The 27,471-nt window shown below is 41.0% G+C and overlaps 1 protein-coding gene across 2 annotated transcripts in view; it reads left to right on the top strand.

Annotated features, from left to right (window-relative positions):
• Positions 1-27,471, top strand: part of htr4 (5-hydroxytryptamine receptor 4) — a 99,988-nt gene that overhangs the window by 36,101 nt on the left and 36,416 nt on the right. Inside the window, exons 1-2 of one of the 2 annotated variants that reach the window (XM_086020103.1) lie at positions 4,601-4,630; positions 21,337-21,415. In XM_086020103.1, the coding sequence (XP_085876229.1) occupies positions 4,624-4,630; positions 21,337-21,415 (86 nt within the window). In that variant the 5' untranslated portion in view covers positions 4,601-4,623. Of the gene's footprint in view, positions 1-4,600; positions 4,631-21,336; positions 21,416-27,471 lie in introns of those variants that run through there. The other variant, XM_086020111.1, reaches the window with a different exon arrangement.

Genomic DNA, 27,471 nt, shown 5'->3' with positions numbered 1-27,471 from the left:
AATTTCAAGAAAGTGACAATATGGTAAGCACGCATTCATTTAACCCAATAAGGCCGGAAGCACATAACTGCGTTTCTACCACTAAAGCCGCTGTTGCCTCTTTCCACCCTTAAAGCCGGGAGCGTATACACATGACGGTGTCGTGAGCACTCTGAGGTTGTCCGGAATTTTTTTGAGCCGTAATGGCAGATGCAGATGATTGCGGGAGCTCTGAAATAAGTGACGGCATTGTAAAAGACGACGCGCCTCTGGACTTTCAACCAGTAGAACCAGTAGAACCAGTCGAACGTGTAATATGGTTAATCACGATATACCGTATGTTAGTAGACAATGACGATATTGATGGCATTATAATAGAGTAGAGTAGAGTAGAGTAGAGGATGGTAATTACCGCTCAATTTTTTAAAAATTTTTTTTAAATTAAAAATAGTTCTTCTCTTCCACTGATACGTTATTTTTACATTTGTGATTGAAACAGTAAATAATAATAAACTCAGGTCTGTGTGAAACTCATGTATAAGATCTCAAATTCTTTTGGAATGATGTTTCTATCTGCTCCTGGGGCTGAGATTAATTATTTGGTAGATGTTTAGTTTCTGGGAAAAATTCAGATTCAGAGGGTGATTCCAAAGTCAAACTTAGACCTTAGAGCAGGGGTCACCAACTCCGGTCCTCGAGGGCACTTGTCCTGCAGGTTTTCAATCTCTCCCTGCTGAAACACACCTGATTCAAATGATCAGCTCATCAGCAAGCTCTTGAGAAGCCTGATAACAATCCTGATCATTTTAACAAGTGTGTTACAGCAGGGAGAGATTGAAAACCTGCAGGACAGGTGCCCTCGAGGACCGGAGTTGGTGACCCTTACTTTAGAGAGATGTTTAGCCAGGCGCTTTAGGCCTTAACGGGTCAGGGCACCCATTGTTCTGCAAGCTTCAGTGACGTGGTTTAACTGGCAGGTGCCGTAGCTACTCACATTCTGAATAAAAATAAATCAAATTCTGTTTATATAAAATTCAGTTGATGCTCACTGAACTGAACTCTCACACCATTGCTATCCTTGTATCCTATGTTCAGGTCTACCTAATGTTGTGTCGCATCTATCTGCAGATAAGAGAGTGGTCTAGAAGCTTTACAGCTGGGAAAGCTGCTGCCGGATAAAGTGCACCACGTGCATGTGTGCATGCGTCTGTTTGCGTGGGAGCGGCCATGTCTCCCGGGGTCAATAAATCACTAAGCACTTTCTCTGGTTTTATGGACTTTTAAAATGTCTCTAGTTTGGATGAGTCCACCTTGTTTTGCATTGGTAAAACTCGGCATCTGCTGCTGCTTAAAAAAAAAATACACATCCAAAATAAATTCCAAATTCATTAAAACAACTAATGGTAAAGATCTGTCATAACCTGGCAGAGAAGGACATTGAGCTATTTTACCTCATCTGGAGCCATCAAATCAATAGAGAACAACAATCCATCAGAGACAGAAATGTTACATTTAACAATTTACACTGGAAGTGAGAGACCTTTTTTACTGACATTTTTGTTGTGCCAAGTGGAGTGGAACCCATTTGCTGTTTTTGTGCTCTTTCTGAAACGCCCCAAGATGCCATAAGATGTACCCAAAGCACCGTCTCTAAAGCAAAGTAGTACAGTAATTGGTGTCAAGGAAGGCTGGAATGCGTTAATGCCATTTCTATTGGTCACGGAACCAATTAAATTGGTATATCAAGGCACCACTGTATGTGGAAGTGATGCATCTTGAAGAGCTCAGTGTACCGGTAGTCTGGGTTATTAACGGAAGTCTTTGCCGCATGCGCCTCCAAAAACCACAAGACACATCCTGGTTCTTATTGCAACATCTAAAATCAATAGAGTGAGGTTCGACTGGTTGATCATCAACTCAGCAGTCAAACTTTGATGTTGCCCCCCACCCCCCGCTTCTTTGTCTCTTAATTGAGCAGTGAGTCGAGCAGTGGAGGGAACATTTTTATGCATTTATGGTTCCACTTTGTAGAACTCAGCGCAATCCAAAGATATGTTGATGTAACAGTCCAAGCTGTATAGATAACATCTTCCGTTATCATACTATGAAGGAAGTGGACTTTGAGGTCAAGTGTGCTTTGTTTTTCTTTATCAATTCTTAGCTGCTGTTGTGACATACAGACACGTGCGGACACACACACTCACGCACACATACACACTCACACACTAGACCACAGACCTGAGAATAGTCATGACCATGTGCATGACTAGACTAATAAAAGACATGCTTCTAGTCATGACTATAGACATGGTCATAAAAAAGAAATGTTCATACTTGACAATGGGCATGATTAAAGATTAATCAAAGATGTGACTATACCTGTACCAAACAGTGGCACCACTATAATACTTTTGGATTTTTCATTAGATTAAGTTTTTATTTCATTTTGACTTTTGTTTTTTAAATTTAGTTAATTTTATAATTAATTGTATATGAACTAAAAAAAACAATATATTTGTAGAGCAGGTTTGATTGTTTGTATTAATTTTTACTTTTTTTTCAGAAATGCATCGTTTTAGTTTAGTCTTTAGTAGTTTTAGAAGTTTTTTTACGTATGGAGTATTTCTTGAAGGCAAGTATTGTGTCACAAAGTAAAGTCAACTGCAATTCTTAAACTTCTTCTGTACAGCATGTAGAGCAATACCAAAATAAATACATTCAAAATTAACCCCAAATCTCATGTATTCAATTAATTGACAAAGATGAAAATAAAGGACATTTTCACGATAATTATAGTTTATATACCTTGGGCTGCACTATCTGCATTTCCAGTGCCACCTGAAATTGTTTTCTACTGGCACCATGACATGGCAATCATTGCCATTTATATGGGGTGTTTGCTCTAGAAAACACAAAACTCTAATAATCCAACTGCAGGCCAGAATTCAACCAAAAGTTTCACTTCGCAACATGAACTTTTATGCAAACTTTGATGCATTTATGGTTCCATCAACATAAATGAGTCATGGAAAAATCTAATACTGAAGAAGTCTGGCATTTTGGTTTGAATTAGGCTCACATTCAAAAAATGTACTCCTTCCCAAGATGATGATGACCACTACGAAATTAGAATCTTTTGCACTAGATATATGGAAGATGTGGGCGACACGGTGGGCGACTGGTTAGCACGTCCGCCTCACAGTTCAGAGGTCCTTGGTTTGGTTCGGGGCTCCGGCCTGCCTGTGTGGAGTTTGCATGTTCTCCTGTGTGGGTTTTCTACGGGTACGCCGGTTGCCTCCCACATTCCAAAAACATGCATGGTATGTGAATTGAACACTCTAAATTGTCCCTAGGTGAGATTGTAAGTGTGAATTGTTGTTTGTCTTTGTGTGCCCTGCGATTGGCTGGCAACCACTTCAGCGTATGCCCCAGACAGCGACGTACACAGCTTGGATAGGCTCATGTGAGGAGAAAGCAGTTCAGATAATGGATGGATTGATGGATATGCTAGATGGTAAATTGAGAAGCGTTGGCATTTTCATTATTGCGTGTCGGTGAAATTGTCGTAAGTTGTAAAACTGGAAACTCTAATTGCTCATATTATAATTGAGGGGCTTGTGGGATTATTGTGCCTTAATTTTTGGAGTTAATTCCCACCTGACATGAACAAGCGTGGCCAATTTGCCACAATTTGGCTCAAAGGGGTCAGCTCAGATTCTAACTTAGTGATTGGAACCTTTTCCGGTTTATACTCTCGTCACTCACGCACTTCACGCTCCATCCATCCCACTCTTGGGGAAGCAGGAGAAGCAAGGCAAGAGTGCAGGATGTATAAATTCCATCTCTAAATTCTGAGATGATGTGGGCGTGTCTGCGCTGAATGCGCTGAAATAATGCACCGCTCAACTGTGAATTGTCAACTGCCAATCTAATACAGTTGCTACAATCTGGAAAAATAGATGATACTTTGTCTGTAGCATTTTTCATATGCCTACACATAACTACATTTTTGAGTTGAGAAAACATAGCTGGTGAAAGCCTCTAGTAGCTAAAATATCCCAATGGGTTGTCGTGGGACTTGTTAATGGTGTGCAAACAAGGTGCTCTAAAGGCAGAAAAGCCATCCCAAAGCCTCCGTCCACACGCTGGCTGTTAAATCAGATTAAAATCATAATAATTAGGGCTGTCACACGATTAGAATTTTTAATCGAGTTAATCACATCTTTAATAATAATCATAATCAATTGCAATTCGAACTACCGGTATCTCCAAAATATGCCACATTTTTCTGTAAATTTTTGTTGGAATGTAAAGATAAAAGACACAATACGGATATATACATTCAACATACTGTTCATATGTATGTATCTTTTTATTATAACAACAAATCGTCATGGGATGAAAATTAACATTCTTTCTGTAGTAGACTATTTTTATTCACTACAAAAACAAAAATGCAAAAGGGCCTCAGAACAGTGACAGAAATATTTCAAATGTGTGCAAACAATGTGTGTCGGTGCGTGAGTGTGTGTGTGTGCGTGTGTGTGTGTGTAATGTACACGTTTATATGTGGCCCTTGAAATATTCTTTGAATTTATGTTTTCCGAGTGGTCCGTGAAGTGCACACGAATGTGATTGCCTCATATGACGGGTGAGTGTTATGTTCTGTTTAGCACGTTGTGTGTTAGATTAACTGACTTTATTCACACAAAACAAGACAGCCCTCTTCTCGACTCATCCTCAGTCGCTGAGGCAAACCAACTTATTCACATTTCTGAGATTTAAAGCTGCCCTCTTCTTTCGAAATGCTTCTTTATATGCCCGCGGGCGATACGCGTCCTCTCTGTTGCTCACTGCACTTCTGAGTAGGACTATGCAAAGACGATCATTCTGCGCATGCGTTAAATGCATCAAATATTTTAATGCGATCAATAATAAAGTTTAATAACCGCCCGATAACGCCATAAATGTGACAGCATTAATAATAATAACTTCTCACATTCTTCCGCCTTCTCTCCATGACATGCACAGTCACGGTTGGAAATGAGGTGCTCTGCTGTATCTGAAGAATATCTGTAAGGAAAATGTATTTTGGGAGTGTAGACAGAGTAGTAGCTCGCTAACTGCATGTCGCAGGGCCACCTTTACTTACTCATAGGCCCCGAAGCCAACCATCAAATATAGGCCCCCTCCCCAACTCCAACTGAGATGCTCAACTCATTTTTCAACATTGACAAAATCGGCACACATACAGTATACTTATGCTTTACATAAATTTTAACAAAATTAAAAAGCCAACAAATTAAAAGGTTCACAGACTATACTTTTTATAAACCATTAGGGCAATTTCAATCACCTCAATGAATATTTTTTTTTTGTGTTTTAATAGTATTGCACTTATGTGACAAACAACTACACTTAACCAAATAAGCACACGTAGTGCATTCTTGCGCCTACAATACTTGCTCAGATCACAATACTGTAGTATGGAATAAATAAAGTACAAAACACAATAGAGCTCTGGACGTTGGCATCACGCATCCCACAATGCCCTGCGCCAAATGCGAACAACGTCATTTTGGCAGGGTAGAAAATCTGTCGCTAATTTGGTTGATTCTGCCTGTATGATTGTTTCAAAGATTAAAGGCGTACAATTCTAAGTATACACGGCCCATAACTGAAACTTTGTAACCTAACAAGCCTTTGCATGATCGCAAGGGTACACCAGTGTAGTGATATCTGCTGCCGTGATTGTTGAAAAAGACTCATGGTGCATCTGTGATATCCAACCTGTCCAGCTTGTACATGTATCTCATTATATCCTTTCAATCAAAATGAGATGTGAATTCACTTGGACAGAATGTTGACCGCTAAACTGCCCAGGTAAACCCGTTGGTAAAGGCGGGCCTGCATGTCACTATCATGCCAGATAACTGCTGATGCGAACGGAGGTGCTCAAGTTCTTATATAGTGGGGGAGGGGGGATTCATGCTGGGGCCCACTTAGCCCCGTTTTAGCCATGTCCACATGAATCAGCTAAACCGAAATGGTGAAAAACAGTAGAACACTTATAGCTCCACAACTTACTTCATAGTTCTCGGTTCTTTGTATCTTCTTCTTTTCCTTTTGGCTTTTCCCTTCAGGGGTCGCCTCCATCTAACCCTGTCCTCTGCATCCTCTTCTCTCGCACCAACTACCTTCATGTCCTCCCTCATTACATCCATAAACCTCCTGCTTGGTCTTCCCCTAGGCCTCCTGCCCGGCAATTCAAAACTCAGCATCCTTCTACCAATATATTCACTATCTCTCCTCTGGACATGTCCAAACCATCTCAGTCTTATAACAGAATTCAGTACAGTCAAAAAGTATTTCTACACCACTGGTCTTCAGACATGTGCAGCAATTGAGTTTTTGTCTGCTTCAGTGGAATGACACAGAGGAGTGTGTTTGCTTTGTTTGATAGCAAAAATCAAAAGTGCCTACTAGTTGGCTCCTTGACCAGGGGGTGACCCAGCTGACAGATTTGTGAGCCAGTGGATGGAGGCCTCCTTGTTCTTGTTACGTCCTGTCCACATAGGACACTTTCCCCGCACCAGCGCGTGTGTGTGAGTGCTCCTTGATGAAGTTTCCCCCTTTAATTTACATACTAATTGCTAGTTGGTGGCCTCCTCTGGGTTTGTGCTAGAGAGATGGGTGACACCTCCTTTTAGTCCTCTCACACATGACTGGACTGGACTGATTTGGACCCAATCTCACACAGAGCGCCTCTGCACTCGCCAGTGAAATTGTTCGCCCAAAGTGCTAGGCTATCAGGTATCAAATGTGGGATTGTAATTAGGCCTTGACGGTCATGCAACTCATTAGAGTCAACGCTGAAAGAATGCAAGCAAGCTGGAGAGATGAAGTGTCTGCTATGTCAGCTGGTAGGAGGGAATCTAAAATGAGAATTGGGGGCGTGATTAACCTTTCATAAACATATTTTGTACCTGAAGTACCTGCGTGCACCAACTTCCAAGTTCTCCGAGTTACAAGCCATCACTTAGTCGAATATTTGTTGTTGTTTTTGTTGCAGGTTTGGGTCTAACCCTTTGTGTTATGAGCAAGTAGTGTAGTCATACTTGTGGAGTAAGCAGTTTCCTAGAAAGAAAGCTTTGGTATTTAAAAGTCATATCTAACCCTAACTCACTAACCATAACGCCAATTATCAATAGCCCCCTAACTGCAACCAAAACCCCCTAACGCAAAGTTTTCCATTTTTGTGCCACGGACCGGTTTCACCTAAAGCAACAAAGAAATAAAAACAACTGATGAAAACCCCAACTCATTATTCTATTGAATATAGCTGTTGTAATTTGTGAAATCCCTTTGTCTGCGAGATGCTCCCATCTTGTGGGTAATGGGAGACAAGGACACCTTTGGTGTTTTACTTTTTTTCCAATCTACTCTGTAATTTTGCTTTGGTTGCTGTCATTGCAGAAAATGCTGCTTCACAAAAATGGACTTTTGTTTTTCACTTCTGGCCTCACTTTTTAATTACCATTTCAGACAACTGATTTCAAAAACAAAACTTTTTTCTTACTATGATCATCATTAAGATATTTTTGTTCAGTCTCTCTGTGCGACCCGGGAACAAATAGCCCATCCTAACCCTGAAACGGTGCTTTTATAAAGCATTATTAAATATTTTGAGGTTTTTATTTGAGTTGTGTGGTTATTTTATTTCTCTAGTAGTTGTCATTGTTGTAATGTTGAGCGTTATAGTCAAATCATCAGAGCTGGGCACTTGATCCTTTTTTGCCGGTCCGCTCTCCATCCTCCGTCCGCGACCTGGGTACCCTTCTGTCCTCATTCCTCCGTCCTAATTCATAAAAATTATTGTCCTCCGACCCCGTCCGACCTTGTCCTTTTAAATCGCTTCCATCCTTACGTCCGCCTCCACCCAAGAAAGAAAAAAAAACATCCGTGCATGATGCCGCATGCTAACGGCAGAGGTTACTTTAAAGCTCATTAGCTGGCTAATTTACGATTCAAATCCGCTTACCTTATGGGCACTGTTGGAATGTTTTGCAGGTCTCGAGGCCATAAGCCCAATTAGCAATTTACAAACCAACTACTTACTCAATGCGTGTTCGTTTTATCTTTCAAGAAGGTATCCAATGTAAATAAAGACTCACGCAAGTCGATTGAATTTCCTCATCTGTTTTCTTTTCCATCTTTGAAGTTCAGGAATCATACAATGATCAGATGGGGGCAGCTTTTCCATCCTCACGAATGCTCTCACTCGAGACGGGCAAGGGCAGAAAAGGGGCTCACATTTATATTGTCTTCAAAATCTAAACATAATGTGGGCTGGTCTCCTCCCTGGCTGGCCTCTGTCTGTAGGGCTGATCCTCTCCAGATTGGTCAGATCAGGGCACACTGACTCTTAACACCTTGAACTGATTATGCGATGTCCGCAATTGTGTAATTGCCATATTGGTTTTTGGTTAACCTGTTGGCTAATATCGAGCCATTCATATAGATTTAGGTCCTTCAGCACCCACTTCTGGGTTAACGGTTTGAAGAACCGCTTGCGGTGTATGTGTGTAAGGAGGCGATGTGAACAAGTCAAGAGTTGTAATGTAACTGCTTTATCTAACAGCGGACATTGTTTATATGTCAATGCAGCGAACGTGAAAGAGGTCAGTCTCTGAACTGATGGGTGGAGACGCCCGGTCCAGGGAGCGCTTCCATTGGTCAGCCCTTTGGGTTGCTGATTGGCTGGTTAGCTCAGAGTTAGCACGGGCGGATGTGGCTGCATGCGGGGCGGCACAGATGATGCTTTTGGAGCGGTGGGATGCGGAGCGAAGCACCAAAAATCCACCCATTCGGCTAAAATAAATGAACTTTTTTCCCTCTTCGCGTCGCGGCAGTCAATCAGTGCTACGTCTCACACAGTGCCCTGTAAACTCGGCGGGTCTTTTGTGGATAGCACAAAATGAAGGAAAAGATTATTGTTGTGGTTTGTGGACACCACGGGCTATATGACACGGCCAGCTACCACTACCGGAACAAGACAAAAAAGGTCCTACTTGGAGAACCATGAGCGAGAAGCTTGTTATACCTGGTATGTTTTGACTTTCTTTAGTTTTTTACAGCTGTTGAACTTTACCAAGACGGCAATATTTCTTTGCATTAGCTTTAACACAACTAAAGCTACGTACTCCTCCAGCAGCGGACAGTCAAGCGACATGCTGGCGTCACCCGCTGCTCACGCTACTGGGTCCAATTACTTGTCATACTAGTGTATCTAGTGTTGAAAAATCTCCTGCGCAGTTGGGTAACTAGTGGCACGCTTGAAGTGTTGCGAGGCAATTTCTGTCGTTTGCCCATTTTGCCGAGTAGGTTGAGATCGCCTCGTGACCACGTCACACACGAGGGACGATTAGTGGGCCGGACTAAAATCCACCTCCGCCCTTGCTTAGTCCGTCCCTTTTTTAAAATGTGTCGCCCCCCCGTCCTACGTTCCAAAAATGAGCGGACGGAGGGACAGACCGTTGCGCCCCTAGGATGGACTGCCCAGCTCTGCAAATCATAAATCACTAGTCTAATTGGTTTAATGGTGTTTTCAGCTCTCTTTAAAATAATTTCATTTATTTGTCTGTATTTTTGGAGCTATGTGAAAATTCAGCCCCCAAAGCAAGTTTCACTTAGCTTAGTCTGTCATGAGTAGACCCACAAAAAAATGTCTCAAAAAGTCATGCCTGAAAATATACAGGAGGTCATTTTGGTTTAAAGCAAGGCAAGTTTATTTGTGTAGCACATTTCAGCACAAGACAATTCAAAGTGCTTTACATCAAACACTAAAGGCATTACACAAAGATGAACAAAATATTAGGAAATTGCAAAAATCATACTAAAATCCCAAAATACAATAGAAGATACACATGTACAAAAAAGCTATTTTATATTTCACCAGAAGATGGCAACAAACTTGTGACTTTTGAGGGCGTTCGGAAAAACATTCTGAGCGCACCCTGCCTCACCAAACAACACTCTCGGTCGTGTTAGGTGTCAGAGCAAACCAAAGTCATCTTTTATATGTCACTTCCTATAGGGAGGTGGCTGTCCCAATCTTTAACTCCTAAATTTGCATTCATGAAAAAAAAAATGTAGAAGAATACAATAAATAGAATTAAAAATTACTTTACTTTAATAGAACATTTTGGTTTCTTTTAAATGTATGGTGAAAGATTTACATTGAGTTTGTAGATTTTTTTCAAATTAGAGGTATTTATGTAAAAAATCTGTCCCAACTTTTCATGTCAGTACCAAAACGCAAAGAGTATTTGTCTGTAGGCAGGGCTTGGTTTTAGCCACATCCCCAGAAATTTCACCAGTAAAAGTCATTACCTTCATGTTCATCACTGGGAACATGGCGAGTAATTAGTTGGCAGCATTGTTAAGTTATGTGCCCTCCAACGTCTGAAAATCAGCATGTGGTTTTAAGGACCGTCACTACCGAACACCTCATTTCGGCAATAAAATGAGCACTTTTGATTTTAATGCTAAATGTACTCTTTTCTATCCCTGTACACATGCTCAAAACTGTCTGAGGTAGCCACGTTGTTCCTAGCATTGTTGAGTATTGTCAACAACTATCATAAAACATCACTACCGAAAGGATTGGGTGGTGACAACGGTTTCGGTAGTGACGATATGATGTTTATTTTTGAATAAAGTAAGTTTTAAATAATATAATACATAGATACATGTCATACATAGATCTCTCTGATTTTAACAATATTCTATGTTATATTTTATCTTCATTTGAAGGGAAAAACACCAAAATGCCAAAAAGCCTGGCAGAGAGAGAGTACAGACGAAGGGTTACAATGACCCAGTGAAATCCAAAGAATATTTGATAAACTAAAGAGAAAGAAATAAGAGATGGAAGGAAGAAGGAAAGCTGAAGTCTACCAATGAATTATCCTGCAGAGAGCAAAGGAAAGTCAGAAGAGCATGGAGGAAAAGACAAGACCACCGGATGTCTCTCAAAAAACAGAGAAAGAAGAAACATACATACAGGCAAATGTATGTTACAAAAATGTTTGTCATTCCAATTGAATTTTAATTTGGAAGGTGAAACCACTGTTTTTTAATGATGAAGAGCCCTGTGATGGACAGGTGACCGGTCCAGCATGTAACCCTGCCTTTGCCCTAAGTCAGCTGCGATCAACTCCAATCGCCTGCGACCCTAAGTACAGCACAAAGCAGTAAAAATGGAAAAAATAATGTTTCATTAGTTATAATACGGTAGCACGGTGGTCGACTGGTTAGCACGTCCGCCTCACAGTTCAGAGGTTGTGGGTTCAATCCCGGCTCCGGCCTCCCTGTGTGGAGTTTGCATGTTCTCCCCGTGCCTGTGTGGGTGTTCTCCGGGTACTCCGGTTTCCTCTCACATTCCAAAAACATGCATGGCAGATTAATTGATCACTATAAATTGCCCTTAGGTGTGATTGTGAGTGCGGATGTTTGTCTCGGTGTGCCCTGCGATTGACTGGCAACCAATTTAGGGTGTCCCCCGCCTACTGCCCAAAGACAGCTGGGATAGGCTCCAGCACGCCCCGCGACCCTTGTGAGGAGAAGCAGTACAGATAATGGATGGATAGTTATAATACACGTTAAAAGTTAAAATATAGCAAAAGTAGTTAAGTGATTACAATGCAAAGAAAATAGTATTTGAAAATTAACTGTACTTTTACTATATTTGTGCCTCTTATATATGGTGCAACAGGAATACAATAAAAGTTTTTCTGAAGTAAAATACACATTTCACACATTTTCCAACTCTGAATTTGAACTAATTCAGTAGAATGGCCCATATATTGGGTTATATGCCAGTAATGTTTTATGTTGGGACAAAAATCAACCTTACAGGCCCATACACAAGTGCCAGATGTACACTTGAATGAAGTATGACTGTCGGCCATGACAGCCACTGACATACCGTTCATATGTCTACACACGCAGCATCGTGGTCAAGTCAACGACACTTTTGACATTTTAATTTATTCATTTATCACACTGTTTTGGTAAGTACTTCACACATTGTAATCTTTTGAAAACGAGTTGCCTCGTAACTGAGCGTGTGTGTAGGACAGGACGGGTGCTGGAATCGTAAAAAAAAAAAGGCATTAGTCTGCCGCCATTGTAGGATGTGATACTTCACAAGAACAGTGCGTTCTCCAAATAATGTTCCATATTAACTTTGTGTGTTTACTGTAATCCACGGGAACATTTCTATGATTACCAGAGTGGTTCTGGTTACCTTGCTTGGAGATTGAAAACTGAAAATATACAGTATCTCAACACACTGTTCAAGATAGGCCCACAACTCATCACAGCCCGTGTGAAAGTGTGAGGCAGTTATCTGGTGATGACCGCAAGGAAGCAATGCTTGGTTTAAAGAACGGAAATAAATTGTATACTATTTTACAAATTCGTTTGCATATTCTCCCCGTGCCTGCGTGGGTTTTTCTGGGTACTCCGATTTCCTCCCACATTCCAAAAACATGCATGGTAGGTCAAGTGGACACTCTAAATTGCCCCTGGATGTGATTGTGAGTGCGGATGTTTGTTTGTCTCTGTGTGCCCTGCGATTGGCTGGCAACCAGTTCAGGGGGTACCCCGCCTAGTGCCCCATGACAGCTGGAATAGGCTCCAGCGCGCCCATGACCCTTGTGAGGATAAGCGGTATAGAAAATGGATGGATGGATTTTACAAATTCATCTATCTCATGGACTGATTTGCATTTCCTGGCTGACAGCTAATCAGAGTGATTGTCACTGACACCACCTTGCAGACTGCAGTTGGTGTCTTATTCATTCAATTCATATCAAAAAGCACCGTGCCACAAAATATACAAATTTGATACAATTCTAAACACTACTTTTTAATTTAGATTTGTTCTCATTTCCACCGTGAATGTGCTGAACAAAATTCTGGACACGTATGCATTCTACTTTATGAAACCATAACTGAGGACCGCACAACAAACAATGTCCTCCCTGTCATGTTAACATACAAATATCACCAAGTAGGCCGAGATGAAATTTGACCGCCTCATGATCATGTCATATGCATAAGGGCTGATTAGTGGGCTGTACTAAAATCCACTTCCTCCCTTGCTAAATTGAGCCCTTTTTTTTTACTCATCATCCCCTACTGTTATTGTTGCTGAAATTATGTCAACAGGAATGAAGAACTTGAAGATAAAGACACATTTTTTTTTAACTTTCCTTTGTTGTTATTAGTACATTTTTGGGGAACGGGCAGTATCCTTAGCATTATAAATAAAATAAATAAATAAAATGGTGGAATAACCCAAAAATTTTCATTGTTTTGACCCAATTTCTTGTGTTAATTTAACCCTTAATTTTGGGTCAAAATGGAATAACCCAATTTGTTGTGTTCATTTAACCCTAAAGGTTGGGTCAAAACTGAATAACCCAATTTTTTGGTTCAAATTGACCCAAGTCAGGGTCGGTCCTTTTTTAACACAACAGTTGGGTCAAATTTAACCCAAAAATAGGTATTTTTGACCCAACTGTTTTTAGAGTGTATTTTTTTCACTAAAATACAAAACAACTGCATCTGTCTAATTCGCTAAGGGACTGTGGCTGTTATATACTTCAGTATCAAGAGTCACTCACAGAAGAAACATGCAAACTAAGACAAGGTGACTTGTAACCACCGCCGTGAAAAATTAAAGCAACTGGAAGCTGAATGGTCGGCCCCCACACATTTTCACCTCACCAAATCTGGCCTACTTTGCAATAAGTTTGGACACCCCTCTTCTTGGGTATACTGTACTTCAAAGACAAGCTTGCTGTTGAGATTTTGCCCATTTTCAGCCTTGTCTAGTAGAGAAATGGACGACACTAACCTACAAAGAATTAGAATTTCCATGGTGGCGTGTGGGTGGAAACACGGTAGCCTAGTTTGATGACTCTTCTCCTGGAATGTTGTCAACAATTCGCCCCTGAAGCCAGTTTCACTCATGAGTAAACCCATAGAAAAGCCTTAAGTTATGCTCCAAAAGCAACTGTAAGTCATTTTTCTTTGAAGCTTGCATTTTAGAATATTTTTGCCCATATTCAGAGATCTTCCAAGACAAAGTGATTTCTTTTTCCAATGACAGCCATTTGAACCTCAAATACTAGAAAGTAGCAAAAACTATAAACGGTAAAGAAATTAAGTTTTCATCCTTGTGTGTGGGAGGAGTATAGCAGGCATTGATGATCCTTAGTTGGCCATCCTGCAATTATTAGAAAATTCAGTCCCAGAAGCAAGTTTGACCTAGCTACAAGATAATTCATAGAAAAGTCTATTGAGAGTACACACAGCCTGAAAAAGCTGTTTGCCATTTTAGTTTGAAGTGGGCAGTTTAGGGTTGTTTTGACCATGACCATTGTTTTGAAAGACATACTTTCAGATTTTGTCCAACTACAACCATATTTGAACCTTGTATAATAGGCTGTATACTAATTTTGGGTAAAAAAATATTAAATCCATATAAATAAATCCACCACTTGGGTCAAATTGACCCAACTTCTTGGGTTGTTTATGCTGAAAACAACCCCAAAAATGGGTGGTCTTGTACAAAAGCAACCCCAAAAATTGGGCTGTTTTGTACAAAACAACGCAAGAACGTGGATCAAATTGACGCAATTAGTTGATTGGTCCATTTTTGTGTTATTTTTAACCCAACTGTTTTTAGTGTGGTTAAGCTTTTGGGCAGAGTATGGCAGCAAAGTTTTATTCTTTGTAAGATATCATAAACTCACTTTTCGTTAACCTCAGAAATGCGCAAAATACAAATTCCACAATAATAAACTGGTAATGGAAACACGGAAATTCTGGGGAAAAAAACCCTCAAATATCGCCAAAAAGCTTTTACACTTTCATAAGGTGACTTTTGAGATGTGCCGATATACCTGTAGAAGCATATTACCAAAGTGTAATGGAAACATATTTTACGTTTCCACTTGTCATTTGACAATGCCTCCATGCAGCCGCAGTGACGAGCGCTGGTTTGACAGAGAACTGGGGAGACCACTCCACACCGGTGGGTGGCTGCGCTGGGAGCTGGGGCCTCCTTCCGAGTGGAGGGCACAGCAATCACTGTCCTGTGGTCCCGTGGGAAGCGGCAGCGAAGACCAAAACTCCCGGGTCTCCTCGCGCCAATGTCGCCCCAAGCCTTTCCAAGCCTTTCCAGGGCAGGTCACGGGGCCGCCGTGCTCTGGGGCGGGGATCACCGGGGAGGGTGAACCCGCACGTCCCGGGTCGCCGCCACACTAACGCAGCGGCCGCTGCACCCGCCGGGCTAAGTCACCTGTGCGGACTGTGTCAGTACGCGGGTCCAATCCTGTTACCTCTCAATGGTTTCACGCCAGGTCGCGAGTCTCGCGAGAACATTTCATGAGAACTACGAGACCTCACGGAATGGGACGCTCCGAGAATTATGCTTCAGAAGGGAAACACTTTATCGAAATTGTAGAAATATTGCTTCTATTTTGCGAAAAACTGCAATGGAAACCCAACTAGTGATGACTATGCTGGGACTATACGTTCTCTTTCAAGTCAGACATGCAGTTGTCTATAAACAAGTGCTTGTTTTGCACTACATCAGGTAAATCTTATTAATATGAGAAGCAGAGAGATGCCAAATGCATAAAGTGATGCCAATCACTTCAAGGAGACTGAGTGCTGTCGAATTATTGACATGTTACATCATGTGGTCTCTCAGGGGAGTTTGATTCAATCATCATCATCCTACAGCCCACTTGACTGTCTGCTTCCTGCAACAAAAAAAAAAAAAAAAAACCAAGAAAATGGAATTTGACATTTAGGCATACAGCCTGGTCACATCTAAGGTCATGTCTATGATAATTTCTATTCTAATGTCTAAAATGGCTATTTGAGGTTAATACAGATATAGAAACTAAGCAAAGTCACTTACAAGAAAGTCCATTTTTTTGCAATTTGGCATCATCCATTTGGTTAGTATATGAGGCTCCAATCTGGGAACAGAACATTTGGACAAAGATCTATGGCAGTGGTGTCCAAATACGGTCCTCGAGGGCCACAATCGTACACTTTTTAGATGTTTCCCTCCTCCAACACACCCCATAAGGTTCAACAGAAGAAAAATCCATCCATCGATTATCTCAACCAATTTGATTAAAATGGGAAATGGAGTGCACCATCTACATCACACGGTGTCTGCCAAAAGAGCTTTTACACAAATATGCGCATATATAATATTTGTAAATGTTTTTGTACATAGTGAATATTGCCCTAAAGCTTGTTTTGATTTTTTTCAATTAAAGTAAAAAATAAAATTGAAAATTGCAATTCAGCCTTTTCCTGAAATCATTCAGCCCTAGTGTGTACTCCTAATAAACAGGCCCACCAATTTTCAAGTTGCCATGTAAAATTGGTTTCAAGGGCAGTTGTGTTTTTTTGTTTTATCTTATTAGGCATCACTGAGCCTAAAATGGTTATTTCTACCAAAATGGCAGACTTCCTGTCTTATTAGGCATGGGTTCTTGAGACTTATTTGTGCATATACTCATCATAAACATGTCTACCAAATGTCATGTTGCTAAGTGAAACTAATTTCAGCGTGCTGAATTTATTTGTGAGGATAAGAGATTTGGAAAATGGATGGATGAATGGATTCTTTTTGGGGCACCATTGAGCCCAAAGTGGTCACTATAAGCCAAAATGCCAGGCTTCTTGTGTCATTTGAGGTATGGCTGCATATCCTCATGTCTACAAAATGTCATGTTGCAAAGTGAAGGCTGATTCCCCCCCCCCTCCCCCTACACCCTGTTGGTCATCACAGCCAATTAAGACTAAAATGATCGCTTCAAACCCAAATGGAATAATTTCTGGGCCTTTCAAGCATTCTTGAGACATTTTTGGAGTGTCCACACATGATAATATCCGTACCTACCTGTACGTGCTGTCAAGCGATTAAAATATTTAATCATAGTTAATCGCATTTTTCATAGTTAACTCATAGTTAATCGCACATTTTATTTATTGTAAATAAATCCCTTGATTTTTCTGTCCCATTTATTTTCTTGAATTTTAATACCCTTAACATGAATAAGAGGATTGAATTTATTATGCAAATCTTTTATTAAAGGGAAGTCAACCCAAACATATTTTTTTCAAGAATATGTCCTATGCAGGCCCACTAGTTGACACAAGGCATTCTGATAAATATTGTGTTTGTGGAATAAGAGTTAATCCACCTGTTTTTAGCCATCACTGGGCTCAGGTAACAACCAATCACAGCTCACCTGTTTTCTTAAACTGAGCTTGGTCGTTATTTGAGCCGTCAGGGCATCTGTGACGTCATTTTCAGTTGACAGAAGTGATAAAATGGCCGACCCCTGAGATGGCTAGATTTTGCTGCTTGACTCGTATTCCACAAACTAAATATTAATCAGAATGCCTTGTTTCAACTAGGGGGCCTGCATAGAACATATTCTTGAAAAAAAATGTTTGGGTTGACTTCCACTTCAATTGAAAAAACAAGCATTGGATTCAACTCACACAAACAGACCCTCAGTTCTTTCAAACACACACGCACACACCTACACGCACACGCACGCACCTGCGCATGCACACACCCGCACACACACAACCATTTACATTAGTGTTGTTCTGACAGATATGTTTATTTCGTCTTGAAAGCAACTTGCTGCTCAAGCGCCGCGTGGATTTAGAACTATACGAGAGCAGTCATTTTTACGCCCGTCACCTGGTGCAACGTTGAGCTTGTCCCGTGCGGCTCTCGACCGCGCTGCATTGTTCCTGCTGTTATAAAATACAGCTGCTTTGGAGCAAACAGCATATTGTTTTGTATTTATTATTTTTCTAAAATGCCCCAATATTGTTTTGTGAGTATGTATTTATATTGTGCTTAAGTATTTGTTCCTTTTTGATTTGGTTTGGTACGGCGCTAAAAAGAAATGAGAGAGAGAGGTGAATTAGAGCGGGACCGTTCACGTCTGAATACGAAGACGGAACAAAACACTGTCCTGCCGTCTTGGTTCTTTAGCAACGAAGACGCCAGAGGAAATACATAAAGTCAAACCTATATTGTAACCCGCCATACCACGGCCTCCGAAGATAAGGAAGAACACATTTTAAACGTTACATTACCAACGCGTACGTCATGACTATCACCGCGGGGCAGGGGGACTCAGCCGTGTATGTGCCTGTTGAGCAATTCATCCTCATCGTCAATATTCTGAAGCAGATGTAATGCTTCCTCTACTCTAAAGCTTTTTTAAAAATATACAAGTATAGATCATGGTGACCTGTAGCCTTTATCAATGCAGCCGCTGGTTGCTATGGAAACCTTAATCACGCGATCAAAAAAATTGACAACGTCAAAAGGGGGTTGGATTAACGCCGAGAAGAACGCGCTAAGTTGACAGCCCTACTAATTTCATGTTGCTAAGTAAATCACTTCTGAGTTTGTGGAGCTGTTAGAGTTTCATGTTTTATGACTCATCAAACTTGGTCACCATGTTCCCTCCACACGCCGTGACAAAAACTTAAATGCTTCACAATTTAGTCGTATTAAAGAATTTTGGTTGCAATTGGCCTAAATCCTTAGAACATTCTACCTCTCTGAAGCTAGTAGCTGATAGTCCAAAGATGAATTATATGTGACGTCAAGAGACAGCGGGTCCAAACAGAGCTGAAGTCTGTTTATTCTCTCTGTCATTAAAGCGCATTTAAAGTAAAATGTCTGCCAATGAGCAGAGAGAGTCTCATAAAATAATCATTTCAACAACGTTTGGCCGCCAGCTGGCCTTTGCTTTTACTGTGGAACTCCTGCACTTGTGTTGCATTCTGGGAACACATTAAGAGCTAATTGGTTGGGATTGTGTGAAGTGGATCTCTGAACCGATGACCCAAGCACAATGACCAACTCATTCCTTTGTTTTATGAAATGATAAAAGCAAACACTAGATGAACTTAAAACTATTGAGGTAATCCGTCACAGTCAAGCTGAGCTGCTCAATCTTTCAAGCCAGAACACAAATTACTAAAACCCCACGTGCATTATATTATATTTATTTAGCTTCTTTAATGAAAATATTTATTTGGTTTTTTTTAAATTGGTGTATATTAGCAACACTTTTTAAGTCATCATCTAGCCCACTAGCAGGTGGAGCTACGGAACGAGGCTACTGTGTGGCTGGCTGTGAGTGTGCTGCTTGGCAGAGTGACAGAAGAGAGTCACCAAACACAACACTAGTTGTTTTTAAAGTGGAAGTCAACCCCCAAAATGTATTTGCAATAACATGTTCTATGCACCTTTACTAGTGTAAACATGGCATTCTGATTAATATTGCCTATGTGGAATATGAAAAATCTGCCCATTTTTAGCCGTCTTGGGGGCGGCCATTTTGTCACTTCTGTCGACTGAAAATGACATCACAGTTGCTCTGGGCTCAGGTAATGACCAATCACAGCTCAGCTGTTTTCTGAAGCTGAGCCAAGATTGGTCGTGTGGGCGACTGGTTAGCACGTCCGCCTCACAGTACAGAGGTCATGGGTTCGAATCCTGCCCCGGCCTTTCTGTGTGGAGTTTGCATGTTCTCCCCGTGCCCATGTGGGTTTTCTCCGGGTACTCCGGTTTCCTCCCACATTCCAAAAACATGCATGGTAGGTTAATTGGTCACTCAAATTGCAAATTTGCCCAATGTGATTGTGAGTGTGAATGTTTGTTTGTCTCTGTGTGCCCTGCGATTGGCTGGCAACCGATTTGGGGAGTCCCCCGCCTACTGCCCGTTGACAGCTGGGATAAGCTCCTGCACTCCCGCGACCCTTGTTGGGGATAAGAGGTATAGATAATGGATGGATGGTTGGATGGAGAAATAGTGACTACCGCTACCGATGGTATGGAAGGGTATTACATCTCACGCATGCGCAGAAGGTACTTTAATGGTCAACGTTGCTGTCTGTCATTGCGGTGAATTTTTCTAGCGCGACATGCCGACAGTGGCCCGACGCAACAGGGGGTAAGCGTCGGTCAGAGTTGGCCAACGTCGGATTGGTCTATCCAGGCCTTAAGAGCAATCGCCATAGATATAAAAAAAAATCTTTCAATTTAACCTGAAAGTTTTTCTTTTATGTAAACCATATTTGTACATTAGGACAAAGTATGTTTTTTTGATTTGTCTCAAAGATTTAACATTTTCATAATGCAAAATTACATTTTAAAAATGCTTTGAATACATTTGAAATGATAGGCAAGACAAGGGAAAGGAAATTTGATTTACTATATTGCACAAAATTACAAGTGCAACATTTAAAAGCATTTAAAAATAAAAGAACTAAAGACATTTAAAACAAAGTACAGAAATAAAAGACTTACTAAAATTATGTGAAGAACATACAATGAAAGAAAAATATTTTTAAAGTAACATTTAATAAAACAAACAAACAAAAAAAGCTTTATAAGAGCTCAATCAGGCATGGGAAAATAAACATAGTTTTTAACCTGGAGTATAAAGCATTCTCACTTGGGGCTGACTTCATACTCCCCAAAAAATACTTAATGAACCTTTTTATTGTTCACTGAACGTTTTCGGGCCAAATAGCTTACATTGTACTTCAACAATAAGGGAAACTTGTTCTGGACCCAATTCCATCAATGCCTATCTTAGTGTCTTTGGGTGGGTTCAAAGAATCCTCTCTCATTTTCTGCATACCCTGCAAATGCATATAAAAAGCAATTAATACTAAGCTAGAAGAAATCAAAGTCGAATACAGACCTTGGGGGGAAAAAAAACTCACGTCTGGTTACATGACAGACCAAAGGCTAGGCCTACAGTACTCATACTGCTTAGACTAATGGTGGGGAAAAAATTAGCTCCTTAAATCGGAGTCCTCTTGATCCAAATGTGTCCCTATTGCAGCTTGACCCGCAAACAATATGAATGAACGTGTGTGTGTATGGGTGTGCGTGTCTGTGCGTGTGTTTAACCATTACATTACATTGAATTAGATAGCCAGCCATATTTGAGAAGACAAAATGTTCAGTGTTTGCTTCATAGCAAGCGTCACTTCATTAACCGTGCCAGATTTGGTTAAAAGCTAATTTGTGGTGACTAAATCATCCGTTTAATCCGGCGCCATCAGTTGAGTGCCGCATAAACGTCACATTTGCTTTTGTTTTTCTGTTATGAAAAAATCTAATGGGGTGCAATTGAGCTCATGATGATGATGATGATGATGATGATGATGATGATGGTGTTAATGGAGATGTCATGTCTGCAGGGCTTCTCTGTATTTATGGTCACATGAGCATCAGCCCTTTAGGCCACATGCCAGGGATGGAGGAGCTTTTCACTGACAGGTGAGTACACATACATATAGTGTGTGTGTGTGTGTGTGTGTGTGTATATATATATGTATATATATATATATATATATATATATATATATATATATATATATATATTTTATTTTATTTTTTTCCTTACTCGGCCGCGTGTCAGGAGTGTGGCACCTGCATGTGATGTGGTACAGGTTGAGTCCGTTCTCAACATTGTTTGGCTGACTCAGACCGACTAGGACCACGTGGGTTGATTAAAATTGCAGACGGGAAATAGGCGATGCTCAGCTCTGTAAAATAGTATAAATTAAATGTGTGCTTTAATGGTTTCATGCTCAGGCTGCTTTTGTGTTGTCCTCACTCAGGCAGTGTGGTTTAATGGAGAGCAAGCACATATTATTTCTTTTCTTTTCTTTCTTTTTGTATATTTTACAAAACATCCCTCAGCCTGCAGCTTGTTTTGCTTAAAAGATGGCCGCAATCATGGCAGAGTTATTTATTTATTTATATCTTCGCAGACCACTCTGGCTCATGTTCAATTTAGCATGATGATGGAGGGGGGGGGGGGGGGGGGAAATTATGTGATGAGGACATGTTGTCAGTCTTCAAAGAGAACAGTGCATGGTTCATTTGGGTCAATGTTTTATCTTTTTACTTTTCATTATTTCTGTGAAGGAAAATAATTCCTCATAAATGTGTTCATTTGGAACATCCGAAACTATTGGGACAAGAAAAGTGAAACGTCAGAAAAATTGAAAGCTTTAAACCCTACTTTAAAACCCTAACTCTGGTGTGAATCCCTAATTTGAAACCTTAAACCCGGCTTTAAACCTTGACTCGACACCCTAACGCTGATTACAAACCCTAGTTTGAAAATATACACTGAAACTCTAAAGTCTTTAAAGTCTGACTGATAATCTTGGTCTAAAAATGCAATTTGAAACCCTAACCCTGGCTCGAAATCTTAATTTTAAAAGCCCTTTCCCTTGCCTGAAACACTGCTTTGAAACCCTAACCCACGTCTGAAACCCTGCTTTGAAAATATAGCCCTTGTTCGTCTTAAAACCCTAGTTTGAAACTCAAACCATGTCTGAAATCCATAATTTCAAACCGTAATCCTTGATTGAAATCCTAAACCAATATCAAAATTCTAATGTGAAACCCTAAGCATGATTTGAAACCATAATCCAGGTCTGAACACTGACTTTGGAACCCTAATTGTTGTTTAAAACCCTGGCTTCCACCCTGCTTTGAAATGCTAACCCTGTCTTAAACCGTTACTTTGTAGCCCTGTCTTCAAATCCTATTCTGAAACCCTTACCTTACTTTAAAACACTGACCCTATATTAAAACCTTACTTTACTTTACTTACTTAAAACCCACCATTCCATCCATTATCCAAACCGCTTATCCTCACAATCAATTTGAAAACATAACCCTGCCTTGAAGTTGAAACCCCAATTGGAAACCCTAGTCTTTGTTAGAATCCCGAACACGTTTGAAACCCTACTTAGACCTCAGGGATTGTAATTCCAGTACGATACACGCTGTGACTCTTTGTATGCTTAAGCAATGAGAAGTGTAATACTTATCAATAATATCATTATAACGATTCCACTGAGTGTGTTCACTTGCAGTACTTCTACTATACCAAAGTAGATAACATATAAGCACTTTCTCTTCCTCTCCCAGGCTCGTCTTTTCGCCCTTTTCACCATGTTTACCTTTGCGCTCCTGCCTTGGGCATCCTGTCTTTTCCGAATGATTGCTCCTGACGGGAAAGTCGTGTGTTCATCTCAGACAGGGCATCGTTCGGGCCGGGCCGGGCACAGTACAAGGTGCCAAGGCCTTCTTGAAATTGTTTTGTTTCCACCTCATTATTTCCCCCCACCCAACCCAACACCGCTGCAGTTTTTAAAAATTCAACCCCAGAAGCCAGTTTGACTGAGCAACATGGAATTTGGCAGGCATGTAAATCATGTGAGGAAACACAAGACAGTCTCAATAAACCTTGCTGTAAAATGCACACGAAGTCGGCCATTTATTTCAAGGGACCATTTCCTGTTCCATTGGGCTATTTCAGGCGTCCTTCAAAAGCAATCCTTTAGGAAAGGGTTTGTCTGATTGCTACCAAATTTGAACGTCATATATTAAAGTGATGCATGATGTTAAATTGGAATGCAATTTGGTAGGCATTTCTATCATGAATAGAAAAAAGTCTGAGGAAGCCATCCTGTAAAAGGCCATTTTAATTTCAAGAGTTCATTTCAAGGTCTATTTGGTTATTTTCAGGGGTCCTTCAAAGGCAAACTCTTTGTAGGTCGACTGGTTAGCACGTCCGCCTAACAGGATGGCTGCCTCCAGTGGTTAGCACGCCCGCCTAACAGTTCAGAGGTTGTGGGTTCGATCCCGGCCACGGCTTCCCTGTGTGGTGTTTGCATGTTCTCCCCGTGCCTGTGTGGGTTTTCTCTGGGTACTCCGGTTTCCTCCCACATTCCAAAAACATGCATGGTAAGTTGATTGGAATGTCTAAATTGACCCTAGGTGTGATTGTGAGTGCGGATGTTTGTCTCTGTGTGCCCTGCGATTGGCTGGCAACCAATTTGGGGTGTCCACCGCCTACTGCCCGAAGACTGCTGGGATAGGCTCCAGCACTCCCCACGACCCTTGTGAGGAAAAGCGCTTTGGATAATGGATGGATGGATGGATTGTATTGTATTGTATTGTTTGTAACCTCAATTCTACTTTTGTTTGCTACTTGCATAGCTGTCCTTCTGCTTATTTGTCGAGTGTTAGGGACAAAGAGTGTTCAGAAGGCCGTTGGGCAATAATAACTGTGATTACCTGGAGACAAACTCAATTTACTTCTTTTATGACTTGTAAACCAATCACATAAGAAATCATCCTGAAGCGTCTCCATTTAAACTTGAGTTGAGAAAATCGACTGGATTGAAGGTTAATTTCAAATAAAAGCAACAACAAAGTGACAGTTGCATTCTGAGAAATTGTGATTCTGTCATCTGGAGGTCAGGTTTAGCGATGTCGTGTACCTTTTTCATGAATTCACCCATCCATTATCCGAACCACTTATCCTCACGAGGGCCGCGGGCGTGCTGTAGCCTATCCCAGCTGTCTTTGGCAGTAGGTAGGGTACACCCTGGACCGGTTGCCAGCCAGCCGCAGCTTTTTCATTCATTGACAAGTGTAATTCATTGGCTTGGCTTGGTCATGAAAGGCCGCATGTTATAATGCAACGGAATAACTATGGGCGCTCACTTTATTTGTGTGTGTTTGTTCAAGTGGAAGGAAGAAAGGAAAGAAGGAACGGAGTAATGAAGGAAGTCAGGTAGGTAGGAAGGAAGGAAGGAAGAAAAAAGGAGTTTTGGGGTCACCAGCAGATCAACACACACACAAAAACATCCAGGCACCCTTAAATAATGTAGCGGTGGTGCAGGCACACACTTCCCAACATGCTTGTAAATAGTTGTATAGTTGTATTAAGTTAAAAGTTGTTAAAAGTCTTTTGCCAGAGGTCAGCAAATTTGCCGGTCCATCATCTGTCTGCGGCCAGGGCGCCCGTCTCTCATAATCAGTCCGTCATTATTTCAAGCCGAACGAAACTGTAATTCTCAGTCTGTCAGCACGTCATGCTATTTTTACCACGTATCCGTCATAGCTTCTGTTAGTAAACTTCCCAGTCTGTCAGTCTGGAAAAAAAACCATCATCGTCAACGTCATAGTCCGACAGACGATTTAAATGGTAAATGGAGTGCACTATTTATCAGTGTATCTACATCATACGGTGGCTGCCTGCCTCCGCTTAAACTGCTAAATTTACTGTAATTACTGCAAAATAACGCAGTTAGTTTAGGAGGAGAATGAAAGACTTCCACTTCCGAGTTGTAGGTTTAAGTGTACTGCGCTGACATGAATGACGGATTGGAGAAGTTTTTCGCTCTAAAGATGTCCCAGACAAGGACATACTTTGCATGCAAAGGCATAAGGTATGTAGAAAATGTTAACAGTTAGTTAACAAAACAAAATTACTATCTTTGCAGCCAGGATACCTTTCCGCCTTTTTGTCCGGCCGGACCAAATAGTAATCGTCTATAGGCTGGTCTGCCTATCATTTTAAATGGGCTTCCATTAGTGTTTCTGTCTATCAACTTCGACCAACTTCCCAGCTGTCTTGGGCCAGCCAATTGCAGGGCAAACAGACAAACAACCATTCACACTCACAATCACACCTAGGCACAATTTATAGTTCTCAATTCATCTACCCTGCGGATTTTTGGAATGTGGGAGGAAATCGGAGCACCCTGAGAAAACCCGTGGCAGGCACAGGGAGAACATGCAAACTTCACACTGGAAGGTCGGAGCCCGGACTCGAAACACCACCAGAGATGGGCACTTTACCCTATTTTGTCCGTCTGTCCTCTGTCTGCGACCTGTGCGCCCTTGCGTCATCGTTCCTCCATTCTTATTCATAAGAATAATCCTCCTACGACCCTGTCCGTCCTCATCCTTTTAAAGAACATCTTACATTCCATCAGTCTGGGCCCCTCCCCCGTGCATGACGCAGTGGGTAAGGGCAGATGTTTCATAATTCATAAACATTATTTAAAGCTTATTAGCTGGCTAATTTCTTATTCACATCCACTTAGCAGCTGGGAGTATCGTGAGTGGATTGAATTGTTTACAAAATAGCATTTAGCTAGGGGACATCACGAGAATATTTAAGATTGTGCTATGATGCAATACTATTGCTATATACTATCATGAAACCTTACTTTGAAGCCCTAACCCTTCCACAAAACCATAACACTGGGCTTAAAACCCTATTTTGGAACCCTAGCCCCTAATACTACTATAACTTAAAAGTGTCATTTCCCTAATAAGAAAAAAAAAGTAAAATGTGTACTTACTTTTCCCACCCTGTATGATATCTAATATGTCTGGTAAATGGTCATCATTGATTGTCAGAAGCGTAAAATTAGCTAGCTCAGCTGTGCAGGAAAAATGTTCCATTATTTCCAACGCAGCCTGACCAGAGCACTATTAAACGGGGTCTGTAGACGTGATTGATTTGCTTGATTGTGGATGATTGCGCCGTGGAACATTTTGAAGAGCGACGTTTATTTCTTTTCATGGTGTGTTTTTGTGTTGCAGTGACAACTGAGCTGCTGTATTGTTGCAAAATATTGGTTTGGGTAACAAAGGATTCTGTTTTTGGGGGGTTGGGCCTCAAATGAGGGAGACCCAGGAATTTTGCCTCTCAAAAAGGGATCATATAAAAGTGACTTATAATTTAAAGTACCATCAGTCAAAAAAAAAAAAAAAGAATTGTAGCCTTCTTGATACAAATGCATAGGGCGTGAAAACAAGTTAATGTTTCCATATACAGTGGCTGCAAATGGAAAATGTGTCATGTGCTCTTCTGGTGTTGCAAACAGTTCACATGTCATGTCGGCGTAATAAAATCATTACGCTAATGCGTGCTGACAAGCTGCTCTGAGCGAAACACCGCCTGGAGTTCTTCTCTCTCCATGGAATTCCTATGCGGCGCGAGTATGTTTATCATCTCATTGATGCGGCCGCACACACAGTTGTCATGTAGCGCACTAGCGAAGTCGCTCGCTTGTGTGTTTTAATGAATCGGAAGGCGAGGAAGATGCTCGGTGGAGTGGACGGGAGGCGAACATGACCACTTGCTAAAAGCTCAACGTTCACTTTTCACATGCCAGAGTAAACATGGAATTGCGTTGTCCTCCTTGTTGTTTTGAAAATTATTTTATTTCAATTGTACACAAAACATTAATCAATGTTATGTAATGTAATTAAAGCAGCGTAGTGCCACCACAGTGAGTGGATGGGGCAGTGTAGCGATGTGATATATTCAGGGGTTGGGGGGCTTGGTTGCGCATTACAAACCACAATACAGTCAGGGAACACTGTAGTCTGTATATGGAGTCATTTTTCAGATATGTGGGGCAGTGGCTCCTCTGCCCCAAGTTGGTGTGCAAAGAGTATAGTGAGTTTGACTGGTGTATGACATTTATTGTATACCTACAATTGAG

This window comes from Filicampus tigris, chromosome 2, assembly GCF_054856515.1.
Source record: "Filicampus tigris isolate MCC_2025a chromosome 2, RoL_Ftig_1.0, whole genome shotgun sequence".
In the NCBI taxonomy this organism is placed as follows: Eukaryota; Metazoa; Chordata; class Actinopteri; order Syngnathiformes; family Syngnathidae; genus Filicampus; species Filicampus tigris.
Note: the sequence above shows the minus strand (reverse complement) of the source record. Positions and strands in the feature narration are given on the sequence as shown.